Raw genomic sequence first — 13342 nt, forward strand, 5'->3', positions numbered from 1 at the left:
TGTTAATTCCCTTGAATATTTGGAGGCAATAAACTTTTGGGGCTTATAACTTCCTAAATTTTATTGAATCCTTGTCATGACTCTGAGTAGAAAGCTTCAAGTAGAACATAACTGTCCTTGGTCTTTTTGTACCAAAACATCAGTGAGGATTTCTTGGTTTAATTTATTTATAATGTTTGCATTTAAACCATCTTTAGACAACATGCAACATAACTACTCCATTAAGAAAATGTACATTCAGCGCTTGACAAATGTTAGAGCTGTATAAATGATGGTAATTATTGTTGTTATGGTGGAGGTGGTGATTATTACTCTTGACCTGAAGGTAGGAAATTTAACTTTTCAGAACAGAGCAAAGCTATTGCCATTTATGGAGACAGTGAGAGAATCCAATTACTATACAACCTGGGTGAGCCAGAGATGAGCTTTCTGACAACTTCAGATGTTTAGAACTGCTCTTGGTAGAGGGCCAAACAAAGAAGACATTTTTGCCAGCAAAGAAGCCGTTTCTGAGAATCAAGAAATCTAAGAGCAAAAGATTACATTTGATTTTCTCTGATTGGTGGGTTTGTTGACTAGAACAAATGCTCTTGTGTGGGCTCGCAATGATTATAAAAGACAAGCCACTTTCTGCAAAAGGCAGGAATTAAAAAGGGACAGGAGACAGAAGGAAGAGAGAGGCAAAGACAAGGAGTGGTGGCCATTATGGTGTTAGCAGAAGTGTCAGAGATTAAAAGCTCTAAGCTGGCTATTGAGCAGCAAACAGCTGAGGTCAGCAGTGAAGAGTCAGAAGAGAAGAACCCTGCAGGCAGTTAGGCAGGTGGGAACAATGGAACAGCCTATCCCTTGAAGACAGGCATTTTTACAACATATCAGTTTGTATATAAGATTCTGGTAGGAATGGTGTAAGGGTTAGATAATACAGCCTGAGATTCACTAGTCCCTAAAGTCTAGTAGTCAGGAGGGCATCTATATGTCACACTGAAGGTACATCAATCATTATAGAAAATGACTACTTTTCCAGACCTTTTTCTTATTATACTTATTTACAAACATATTCTAGCAAGACTAGAATATAAAACTTAACCCAAACTAGTTCTTGTATTCTCTCTGACATTATCCTTTTTCTTTTTTAATGACTCAAGTATTGTTATTGATACTTCTTTGTTTTGTCTGCAGCTGTTGCAATCTTCATATTCGGTTTTCTCATTTGCAGTTTTTCTCATTAGTAAATAAATAATCTTTTGGTCTGACTAATCACTAACAAAAATACTATATTTTTATATATGAAGTTTTTTACATGGAATATTAGCTTTCCTTAAAACGCAACAGACCATTACTTGTGGGGTTTTCTTGTTTTAAATTAATTGAAGAAATTAACAAGCATTTATTTTCTGTCTGTCTTTTCTCCACCCCACACCCAATTGAGAAAGAAAAATGAAATTGTAACAAATGTGCAGAACAAATATGTCAAGCAAAACAAATTCTTCCCAGGTTGGCTATGTCCAAAAATATCTTATTCTGTGTGTCAGGCAGTGAGTAGTATTCTCTATCATGAATCCTCTGGAATCATGGTTAGTCATATTGTTGATTAGAGTTAAGGCTTTAAAGTTCATTTTTACATTGCTGTTATTGTATAAATTGTTCCCCTGGTTCTGTTCACTTCACTCTAAATCAGTTCATACAAGTCTTCCCAGGTTTCTCTGGGCAATAATTTTCCCAGTGAGAAATTATCATAAGAAAATAGTTTCTTATGGCATCAGAAGATTACATTACATTCATAGGGCATACTTTGTTTAGCTGTTCCCTATTGGCTACATGGCATAGTGTTTTGATCAAACTCTGTTTCCAGTATTAGGAAGACTTATGTTCAGATCTGGCCACAGACACTTGCTCTTCCCTCAGTTGTCACCTTCCTTATGAAACCTTTCATTGACTCCCTTCCCAATTGTTAGGATAACTCTAGTCTGTTTTAATGTCATAAGATGGTAATTTCATAGATTTTGAGATGGAAGAGACCTTACAGATTATTTACTACTATTTTTTGTACTAGATACAAAATCTTATTTTATAGATGACAAAAGTGAGGCCCAGAAAGAGGAAGGCATTTTCCCAAAGTTACACAAATGGTGCATAACAGGGATGCGATTTAAACATAATGGCTTCAACTCAACTCCAGTTATCATGCTTCCCAGAGGAATTTTTGAGTACCTAGCTCTGCCATGTACTACCTGTGTGACTTTGGGCAAGTCAACTTTCCCCAATGGGCCTTAGTTCTTTTTCTCCTTCACCCTCCACCTCACCACCCCTGTTCCCCCCAAATGAGGAGTTGGAGTAGATATCATTCAGTGCTTCTTCCAGCTCTAAGATATTATTATTATGTCTCTCTGGGACCAAGTAAAAGAAATAAGAGCAGCTGACCCAAGTCCATGGTCCCAGTGCTTGTTGAAAATCAGTGGAAAAATAGGAAGAAAAAAATATTTTGGGAACTGTTCCTATTCTTTTCATACTTTAAGAATCCCCCCACCCTGGGCCAATTTTCGAAGTTTATAATTTTTCCATATTGCCCAGGATCCTTTAAAAGAAGAAACAAAGAAAAGTAATAAAGAAAAAAGATTCTGTTTAGGTGATAGAAAGTATTTTCTTTTTCATTATATTAAAATGTGTCATATCCTACTTTTGATTTATGAGAAATGAGATATAAACTGCTTTTGTGCTTAAATCATGGTGTCATTTGGAAGAAAATTTTTCCCCGTTTCCTTAGCTGAAAACTTTATTCTTCAATGACTTTATTTATTGTTGCTGGGATTACTCAGTGTTTGGTTTTCTTTGGTAATGGCAGGGTTTATGTAACAACTTGCCCTTTCTTGTTCAAAAGGTTGGCAGTCTGAGTATTTCTGGTCCATATTTCACCAGAAAATGTGGATTTTATGGAAACATTTTACACAAAGAGCTTTAAATATTTATTCCTGTCTAGATTATGACACAAACTTACTTAGGTCTCTGCAATATAATCTTGATGTAGGCCTCTTCTGCACAAAGTCATTTCACATGAAATAGTAAGTGACGTCTTGGAGGATACTTAGTTTCACATGAGAAATTACTTTTTTCAGTGGACTTTTCAGTGTGAAGGGTACAAGATTGTTCAAATTTCTCATTCATTGTGGTGATATTTTTGAAAACTTGTGAGATAAATAGTACAGACATTATCGCCATTTTACAGTTCAGGAATCTGAGGTTCAGAGAGAATGCTTGCAAGTAAAACCATAGCTAGGGTATATAAATAGGTTGACCAGGACTTTCCCCTAGAGTGATAGATTTAGAGGGTATTGATAGTATTTGTAACCCTTCAGTAGTTTAGAAGAAACAGAATTTAGTGTCTAGTTGGAAGGATTATTAGCTTAAAAAGGAAGGGTGGACCCAGGTGGTAGACCAGAAATAAATGCCATCCTCCCCAAAACAAACAAAAACAACCCTTAAACACACTTTATGTCCTTGGACAAGGGACAGTTGGTGGACTTACCTCAGGGGTAGACATTGATAGTTACAGTTATATCTCAATGAATGCATGATACACACAGGTCTATAACAGGATATCCCCCCTCTCCCCAAGTAAATGTACTTTTTCCACGTTAAAAAACTTTAACTGCTGTCATATTAATCAGGAAGACACAAAATAACCATAGGACAAAATCTTTCTACTATAGGGACTTTGGAATAAACACTCATGATGCAAAGTAGCACGTATTGATGTACCAAGATGTGTTTCATAACCATTGAATGCTGTCAAGTTCATAAAAGTTGGAATGATGAGAAAGCTTCATAGAGGACAGGAAATTTAAGTGGTGCTCTTCATCGTAGGTAGGAGTAGCACTGAGAGGAAGGGGAGTCTAGAAAGGAAGAAAAGCATGAGTGGAGGCATTCTAAAGACAGTGCTGAGAACTGATTAGAGAACAGGCATGAGAGTTCTGGCTGCAGTGGAGAGTTCAAATTGGAGAGATTAATGGAAAATGATTTCTGATTGATGAATGTTCATCATGTCTACCAGATCTGAGACCTACCACTCTGTAATCTGGCCTTACTTCCTACTCTATGCTCTGGGAGCAATAATTAAATCAAATTAACACTAACCATTCTTGGAAAGGGTGTGTAAATCAGAGTCCAGTGATTCTGCTGACCATCCGTGTGACTTACTGACCAAAGCACCTCTCTCTGGTCAACGTTTCATTATATAGATTATCTTCTTCTACTAAAAATGTGAACTTCTTGAGGCAGGGACCATCTGGCTTTTTGTATTTGTACCTCCAGCATTTAGCACAATGACTAGCATATAGTAGGTCCTTAATAAATGTCTCTTGATTGGTATAAAATAAGCACTTAATAAATGCTTTTCCATTCATGTACAACTTTGGGTAAGCACTTGACTTTCTTTTCATGGATGAGCTAAGTCTGTGAAGATTTAAATTTTTTAAATTTTGTTATATAAATACAAATTTCTGTTCCCCACTTTCCACAGACAAATGAAGTTATTCACGAGACTGCAAATTCCCATTGGCTTTACAGAGTCAATTTTAATGGAATTTCTTACACATGTGTGTGCGTGCATGCGTGTGTGTGTGTGTGTGTGTGTGTGTGTGTGTGTGTGTGTGTGTGTGTAATATAGTCTGGAGCAGAACATACTAAGTGTTTTTATTCCCTTTCTAGGCCGGACCTGATAGACATGAATTCTGTTGCTGTTCAAAGCAACCTTGCAAATTTAGAACATGCTTTTTATGTAGCAGAAAAAATTGGTGTCATAAGACTTCTTGACCCTGAAGGTGAGTGGTTGTTTTGTCTCTTCTATATCTTACCCATTGTAAAAGTTTGATCCAACTTAGCCAGTCAGAGTGATGAAATAACCAATTCCTTTTGCCACTTAGATGTTGATGTCTCCTCACCTGATGAAAAGTCAGTGATAACCTATGTGTCATCACTCTATGACGCATTTCCCAAGGTACCAGAAGGCGGTGAAGGCATCAGTGCTAATGTAAGTAGGAGAGTACATCAACTTATTCAGTTTCAGATTGATTTTCCATGCTTCATATTACCAGTTGATCACTGGCCAGGTGACTGGGTTCTTTATTAACTGACAATAGCTAGATAAAGAATATTGACTTGCTGTTTTAACTTAATGAGTCATTGCTTTAATTTTGGACATCTGCTAAATAATTCTAATTAAAATATTTGATTCAGATACAGAATATAATTGGATAGCATCATATAAGTATCCTACTAACATTACTATTCATTCAATAAACATTTATTAAGCACCTACTATATACAAGGTTCTGTGGATATAGAGACAAATGAAACAGTTCTTTCCCTTAAAGTGCTTATATTCTGTTGGGGGAGCCATAACATAGTATGCAAATATTAAATGTGAATAAATATGAAATATATACCTGTAGATATAAAGATAGAAAATACGAAGTAGTTTCAGAGGGCCAGGTGTTGGCCATGGAAGAGATCAAGATTAGCCTCATGGAGGAGGTAATGCTTTATCCACACCTTGAAGGTTGCTAGGGATCCCCTTTAGTATTTTAGTGTATAAATTATCAGAGTAATTTTTATCTCAAAATAATTCTGTTTCACACAGTGTATAGTACTACTCTGTTTCCTTTAAATTTGGATATTTCAGCATTTTAGCTTAATGTCTCTCTGCTAAACTCCATTCTTCTCTTAAACTACTCCATCGGTGCCTCATTGTGTCATGGAGGATACACTAGATTTTCAAAAATCATGCCATCATAGTGCAAATTTTGTCAGACACAGCCAAGGTAGAAACACTTCAGATATGGGCCTGCCAACAGACTATGTATCTGTTGTCTGAGAAACAGGTTAGTTGTCACCAAAGAGTGTCATCAGAATATTGACTGCCGGGTGAGAATTTATTTTTATTCACCAAAGTTCAGTGAACGATATTAAGGGGTCGAAGGGCACTGATCTTCATGTTCTAAGGTTAGTGACCATCCCTTTAAAATCGCAGATCCTAGAGGTATATATATATATATGGTATATATAGTATGCTTCAATTTGCATTTGAACTCCGTAGCTCTTTCTTTTGGATGTGGATGGCATTTTCCATCATGAGGCCTTTGGAGATGTCTTAGATCCTTGTATTGCTGGGAAGGGTTAAGTTCATCAACATTAGTCATGGCACAGCATGGCTGTTACTGTGTACAACGTTCTCCCGGTTCTGCTCACTTCACTCAGCATCAGACCATACAAGTCTTTCCCTCACTGAGACTTTTGCTTATTGTCCCTACTTCTGTCCTTTGGGTATGAGTGAAACAAATTTTTTCTGTCTTATGTGTAAAGGCCATTTAAATACTTGAGCACAGCCATCCCACTAAGTCTTGTCTTTCCCAAGCTAACTTCATATCTTCATACGGCATGAACTAGAGGCTTGTCCTCATCTTGGTAGCTCTTCTCTGGATACATTCCAACCTGACCTTTCTGAAATATGGTGCCTAGAACTGAGTGTGATATTCCATATGTGGTCTGACCAAAGTAGAGAACAATAGTATTATAATCTCCCTTGTCCTGGACAAGAGAAGAAATGTTTCTCTTAATGCAGCTTAAGATCATATTAGGATTCATGGCTGTCACGTTGCACTGTTGACTCATTCAGTTTTCAGTACATTGAAACCTCTAGATATTTTCTTTTCAGATAAACTCTTCTACTCATACCTCTGCCAACTTGTACTTACGAAGTTAATTTTTTTTTAAGTCCAGTTGTAACACATAATACACATCCCAATTTATGTCATCCTTTTAGATTCAAGCCAGGGTTCTAGCTTGTAGCAAACTTTTTGAATACAAACTCTCTCTCATTCTTTGTGTTGGCTATCTCTCCCAGTTTTGTGTCATAAACATGCCATTTAAACCTTTATCTAAGTCATTGGTAAAAATATTGCATAGGACAAGACCAAAAATATATCCCAGGAGCATTCCCTTAGATTTCATCTTCTATGCTGAAACTGATCATTAATGACTTCTGTTCAGGTCTTGTCACTTAGCCAGTTTTGAATTCACCCACTAGGCTTCCATGTTTCCCACATCTCAACCATCTTTCCTGTGTGATAGCAAAAAAGGATTTGTCTAACACTTTGCAAAAATCAAGGTAAATTGTATTTGGCTCTCCTTTGCTCCATTTCCTCCCTGTTGCTCTAAGATAAAATGTAACTATCTTTGTCATTGAAAGCCCTTCATAATCTCGTTCCAGATCACCTTTCCAGGTCTGTTACGTGTTATTTCTCTTTGCACACTTTATGTTCCAGCCAAAATGGCCTACTTGCTGTTCTTCATATGTGACATGTCCTTACCTATGTGCCTTTCCACAATCTGTCCCCCTTAGCTACAATGTCTGTCCCCCAAAGCTGGAATGAACACTCTCCTCACTGCTGACTTTTAGAATCTCTAGTTTCTTCCAGGACTCAGTTGGCATGCCATTTCCTACAAAAGGCCTTTCTGGATCACCCTAATTATAAAGTTCTTCTATTACGGTATTGATTTGTACTTACTTTGTATATTTTTGTATTTACTTCCCTGTGTACTTTTTTTCTTTCTGGGAGAAGGTAAACTTTTTAAAGAACTACGTTATTTTCATTTTTATCTTATGTTCCCTCCTTACCTAGTACAATTCTTGGCACAATTGGTGCTTAATAAATGTTTATTAAATGAAAGAATTAAATGCAGAATACTGATGTGTATTTGGCTATGCGTGTATTTCTTTTTAATTATTTGTGTTGCATTCTAGGATGTTGAAGTTAAGTGGATTGAATACCAGAATATGGTAAACTACCTCCTTCAGTGGATCAGGCACCATGTTACCATAATGTCTGACAGAACATTTCCCAACAATCCTGTAGAACTAAAGGTCAGTGTCATAAGTGATTATATTGTTCTCATTTAATAGATGATATTTTTGAGCTTAGTTGCATCTAGTACGTTGTTAATTTTTGAGTATTATAATTTCATGGTTTGTAGAAGTCCAGGAGAAAAACTTAAGCAAGTTATTCTGGGTCAGTGCTAATGTGGGCCTGTCTAGTGGTCCAGGCTCAATGATTAACATGCAGTGCAACACCAATAGACCATAAAATGTAATAAGTATTGGTTGTATGTAGTATTGGTAAGAGATTAGAAAATCCATTAAAAATGACACTGACTTAAAACATTGTACCTCCCTACCTCTGAATGCATTCACCAGAGGGTAGCATAAGCTTGGTTCTGACAGTTTTTCCCCATCTGAAGTTTCTTACACTTTAATAGAAAAAGGCTCCTCACCCCATCAGTGGACCAATCTTGTTAACTTGCTTCTGGTGAAACCTTCCATAGAAAAAGGGGAAGGAAGACTTAGGGATGAAAGTAAAAGGGAAAGGAGGAAGAAGAAGCTCTGACTCTATCTAAAATCATCTTAGTGACAGTGGGAAGCCAAGATCTAATCACATTCTGAGGATGAGAATGACTCTGTAGCTTGCAGAGTGGCATATTGTCCTTGGTATTTTGTTAGTATGGCTGAGATTCTCAGAGTACCATTTGTATGAAGGGGAATGGGATTATGGAAGGCTTTCATTAAATTCATATAAATGTAATGTAGAGTTTGAGGTGCTGGGCATACTAAAATTAAAGGGAAGAGAAACAACACCAGCTATAGAGTTCTTGCCCTCACATAATGCATTTCTGCTGGAGTTCATTATGCAATAGCATCTAATTATAAAATTTCTGTCAAAAGAAAAGATTAGAGGCTCTTGTTTTTTTATTAGGCTATATTTATATATGTGTCTTCACATATACATATACACATGCTTATATAAGCACATATGGCCATTTATAGCAGACATGTACATATGTATATATACATGCCTATCCATACACATATATACACATACATACGCATACACATATATACATACATATAGTATATGTGCGATTTTACGTCTAGATTGCCTAACTTCATGGTATAGTTAACCACTTAGTAGTTACTATCTTAATATGTTTCTGTTAAGCTCTCTTGAAGCAAAAGCAGCATATAAATATAAGCAAAGACAGAAATAGAAAATTTTAGCTTTTTTATGATTTGCTGGTGAGCTAAATAAGAGAATGTTATAATATTTTGGTTTTTAAAAATTAATAGTTCAAATATTATTTAAAGGATCCAGTTTGATTTTTAGTCCATATATTTTCATGGCCAGATCAGGACAACATAAATTTAGAGAACTTGGGCTCAACACCTGAGAATTAATCAGTGTGTTAGTTTATCCACATTGACCTTTTTTGATATAAATCTTAACCTTACTATGAGAAATGTGTTGCTTTATATGAAATGACGATATATTGCTTTGTACCTAAACTTATTTCATCCATAGTTTTCTCCACCTGGAGTATAAGTTTCTTGAAATCATGGGTCACTTCTTCACTTTTTTGTATATCAATCGACATTGCTTCATAAAGTGCACTCTATGAAGAAAGCATTCACTAAATGCATGTGGACAACAGTTCAAGTTCATTGAAAATACGTGATTGAGATTTAACATTTAAACAGTTTTCTGTATATGCAGCTATTGCCTCCTGATTGATGTGAATCAGTAGGTAACTGGAATAACCTTGAGAGAATACAGGGGTTGCCAGTTGGGAAGTGACCTGATGCATCTGGGAAGATAGTTTTCATTTATATAGTGTTCTACAATTGTAAGGTATTTTACATACATAATGCTACTGCATCCTTACAGCTGAGGCCTGTAGCAGAAGTGAGAAAACTAAGACTCAGAAAAGCTTTAGTAACTTGGCTGGGATCATAAATAGTATTAGAACCAGGATTCAAATGTAGGCCTTTAGATTCCAAGTCTGGTGGCCTTTTTCAATACCGTGGTATCTTTAGAATTGACCTCTGTTCATGTTACAGTCAATAAACATTTGTTAAGTGCCTACTGTGTGCCAGGCATGTTGCTAAGCACTTTACTAAGACACAAATATAAAGTAAAGATAGTTCTTCCCTCAAGGAGCTTACCACCTTTTGGCAGAGGCTAATATATACAAAAGAAAGCTGAAAAGCAGTGAGGCAGAGTGGAGGGGTGTAGGGGGAAAAGGAAGGGAAGTCACTTGGCATGGGAGTGTGATAAAGAAGTCTGAAGCAGCATATCCAGGTGGGAAATGAAGAGATGGCTGTTCTGGGTCCTTTTCTTAAATGGATGTTTTGGAAGGAGTCCCCACTCTACCCTCCATTCAGAGGGTGCCCAGGAGCAGAGGGCACTGATGAGAGGCAAGCACCAAGGCTGAAATGACCTTGCAAGATGATATTATTGTGATATTATATCCACAAAATATAGAATAAAATCGACCAGAATTTTTTTTTGTCTTAGAATTTACAAAGTTGAACTAAAATTTGATATCCATGTAGATGGAAAACTCATTTATCAATATTCATGTATTTAAGCATAGTGAATTTTCTTTAATGCAGTTTTGAGATTGGAGTAACTTAAAATATTAATAATTGTTTATTATTGTTAAATGACCTGAGGAAATGTATATAATTTTAGTTGAACAGCTTTTAGAGCAGTAAATTAGATAATAATTTAGTTACATGATTAAAACTGCTGTAATAACAGTGAAACTCAATGGCTTCAGCTTCGTTTTCTCTCTATTTTGCTTGGCCATTGGAACAATAAATTAAAATAAAATTTGGCTCCCATAGTTTTATAGGTAGCAACATTTGCATTTTGCTAATATGTATTAAGTATGTAATGATTATAATAGTTCATATTTGTATGGCACCTAAGTTTTAAAAGTACTTTATTAACTTCGGTCCCAGAGAGTAGGTAGTTTAAATATTCATTTCCTTTGAAGACAATGAAACTGAGGTCCAAAAGAGTGAAATAACATATCTGCTATCACGTGATGAGTTTAAATGGCCAAAATTGGTGTTCAAATTGTGGCTCTCTGACTCAGACCTCGTTGTTCTTGATGAGAAAATATATCTATTTTTGTAAAGGAGCTAGGTGACGCAATGGATAGAGTGCTTGTGCTGGAGAAAGGAGGACCTGAGTTCAAATGTGGCCTTGGATAATTACTAGCTGTGTGACCCTAGGCAAATCACTTAACCCTGTCTGCCTTAGTTTCCTTATCTGTAAAATGAGCTTGAGAAAGAAATAGCAATCCACCACAATATCTTTGCCAAGAAAACCCCGAAAAGTGTCCCAGAATCAGACACAGCTAATTGACAAAAAACAAAACAAAAATACCTTATAATTGATTTTTTCATATTTTTACTAAACAGTATTTTCTTGCTTGGTTGGTGACATCATTTGTGTGGTAAGCTGTAATTGTTGTACTGTAACCCCTTTGAAACACGATTCATTATTATGTGGATTTGAATCTAACAAAAGTGAAATGACCCCAAATGTAACTACATGTGGAAACAATATTGTATATCACATGCCTCCCCTGAATGTAGGGCTTCCACTGATGTACATAAGACAGAGTAGTCAGCATTCAAAGTGGTAAAATTAGAGAACAGTGAAAATAGATCTTCAAAATCTTGTCCCTACCATTACCTTTTCTGTTTATTTCAGGCACTTTATAATCAATATTTACAATTTAAAGAAACAGAAATTCCACCAAAGGAGATAGAAAAGTCAAAAATTAAACGTCTCTATAAATTACTAGAGGTAAGTATACAACTTTCTTTGGCTATGCCAATTTCAATTTTTCATATTTTTTGATGTGTGTTTTAAGTTGCTCTTTTGTATTCTTTTTTTCAAGATTTGGATAGAGTTTGGACGCATCAAACTCCTTCAGGGCTACCATCCAAATGATATAGAAAAAGAGTGGGGAAAACTCATTATTGCCATGCTTGAGCGGGAGAAGACTCTACGGCCCGAAGTGGAGAGGTAAAAAAGTTAATGTTTTCAGGCGGATGTTGTCATGAATATTATTATCTTTTAGATATATTCCAACAGATACCTAATGTCTCTAGGCTTTTCATGCAAAGTCTCAGAATCTAGCATTCTTCCAGTTTACATTTCAGTTTCAGAAATCATTATGTTTTCAAAAATCGTTTGACCCTGTGCAGTCACCAGATTTATCCTTCATCTTCTTAATCAGATATGCTTGCTTATTTGTCCTTTTCATCAGTTAATGGAGGACTGTACTTTAAGGGAATACTAAGGCTCCCCATTATTGTCTGTGATACGAAAGGACCTTGGAGGCCTCTGTCTGTAAGAATTTCAGAGGCCTGCTGCAAATATGGAATTCCATGAAAACAAAATATAAAAAGGGATTAAGAAGGGCGATGGAATCTTTATTCAGCTTCCTGACTGATTCCTCATTAGATCCTTAATTTCTTTATGTTTTTAGTTAAGATCAATATTTCCCATATTAGGCATCCCAATTTGGGACATAGCAGAATTAGACATGGGACATAGAAAAGGAGGTGGGAATGATGTTTTTATTATTAGCAAAGCTTTTTGCAATATGACAATAACCTAATCTTTTCATAGCCCCTATCCTTGTGGCACCTGTGATCTTTGTTTCCTCTACTTGCCTATACCTTCTTATCTAGATTAGGAAAAATTGGCTTGATTCTTAAATAAGGAAGTGGGGAAGGAAGAAAATCATTATTCCAGTTTTAGTTGATTGAAAATCATCATGCATCTCTCTTGAAAAAAAAGACAAAGATAGAGTATGTGAATTGGAAAGCTTACAACCTAATATGATATTCGTGTTTCTGGGTCGTTAGGATCAAAATAATGTTGAATCATTTGGCATATGGCTTCTACACTGATATTCTGGGTAATCAAAACTAGACAGCATATTCATTTACTAAAACAGTGGAAAACTTCATCTAAGAATTGTAGTTTGGGGACTGAAAGAAAATAATCATATTATCATAGCCTTAAGAGTTAAAAAAAGATCTTAGAGGCCATATAGTTCAACTTTTTACAGAAGAGGAAACTGAGTCACAGAAAAGTTAAGTGGTTTGCCCAAGGTCACACAAGTAGTAAGTAGCAAAGCTGGGGTTTGAATCCAGATCTTTTAACTTCTTAATCTAGTAGGCTTCCCAGTGTTCTGTATTGCAAAGTCTATGATATCGACTGGTTTTAAAAAATTATATATTAAGGAGCTGTTTCACAACAAGATTTTCAGTAAGCTATATTTGGCATAGAAAACCTGATGTTTCTTCTTACATCCTAAGAGAAGAATCAAAGGGTCAGAAATTTACAGCTAGATATAACCTTAGAAATTATTCATTCCTACTACCTTTGTTCTCGGAGAGAGAACTGAGACCCAAAGGGCAAATCTCTCC

At 35.9% G+C, this 13342-nt stretch overlaps 1 protein-coding gene across 1 annotated transcript in view; it reads left to right on the forward strand.

Annotated features, from left to right (window-relative positions):
* Positions 1–13342, forward strand: part of DST (dystonin) — a 423773-nt gene that overhangs the window by 195396 nt on the left and 215035 nt on the right. Inside the window, 5 exon segments of the mRNA XM_078155307.1 lie at positions 4705–4817; positions 4920–5026; positions 7799–7918; positions 11610–11705; positions 11800–11927. Coding sequence (XP_078011433.1) covers positions 4705–4817; positions 4920–5026; positions 7799–7918; positions 11610–11705; positions 11800–11927 — 564 coding nt within the window.

The sequence above is a fragment of the Phascolarctos cinereus genome, unplaced genomic scaffold (genome assembly GCF_003287225.1).
Source record: "Phascolarctos cinereus isolate Bilbo 61053 unplaced genomic scaffold, phaCin_HiC Scaffold_5;HRSCAF=322, whole genome shotgun sequence".
Taxonomy (NCBI): Eukaryota; Metazoa; Chordata; class Mammalia; order Diprotodontia; family Phascolarctidae; genus Phascolarctos; species Phascolarctos cinereus.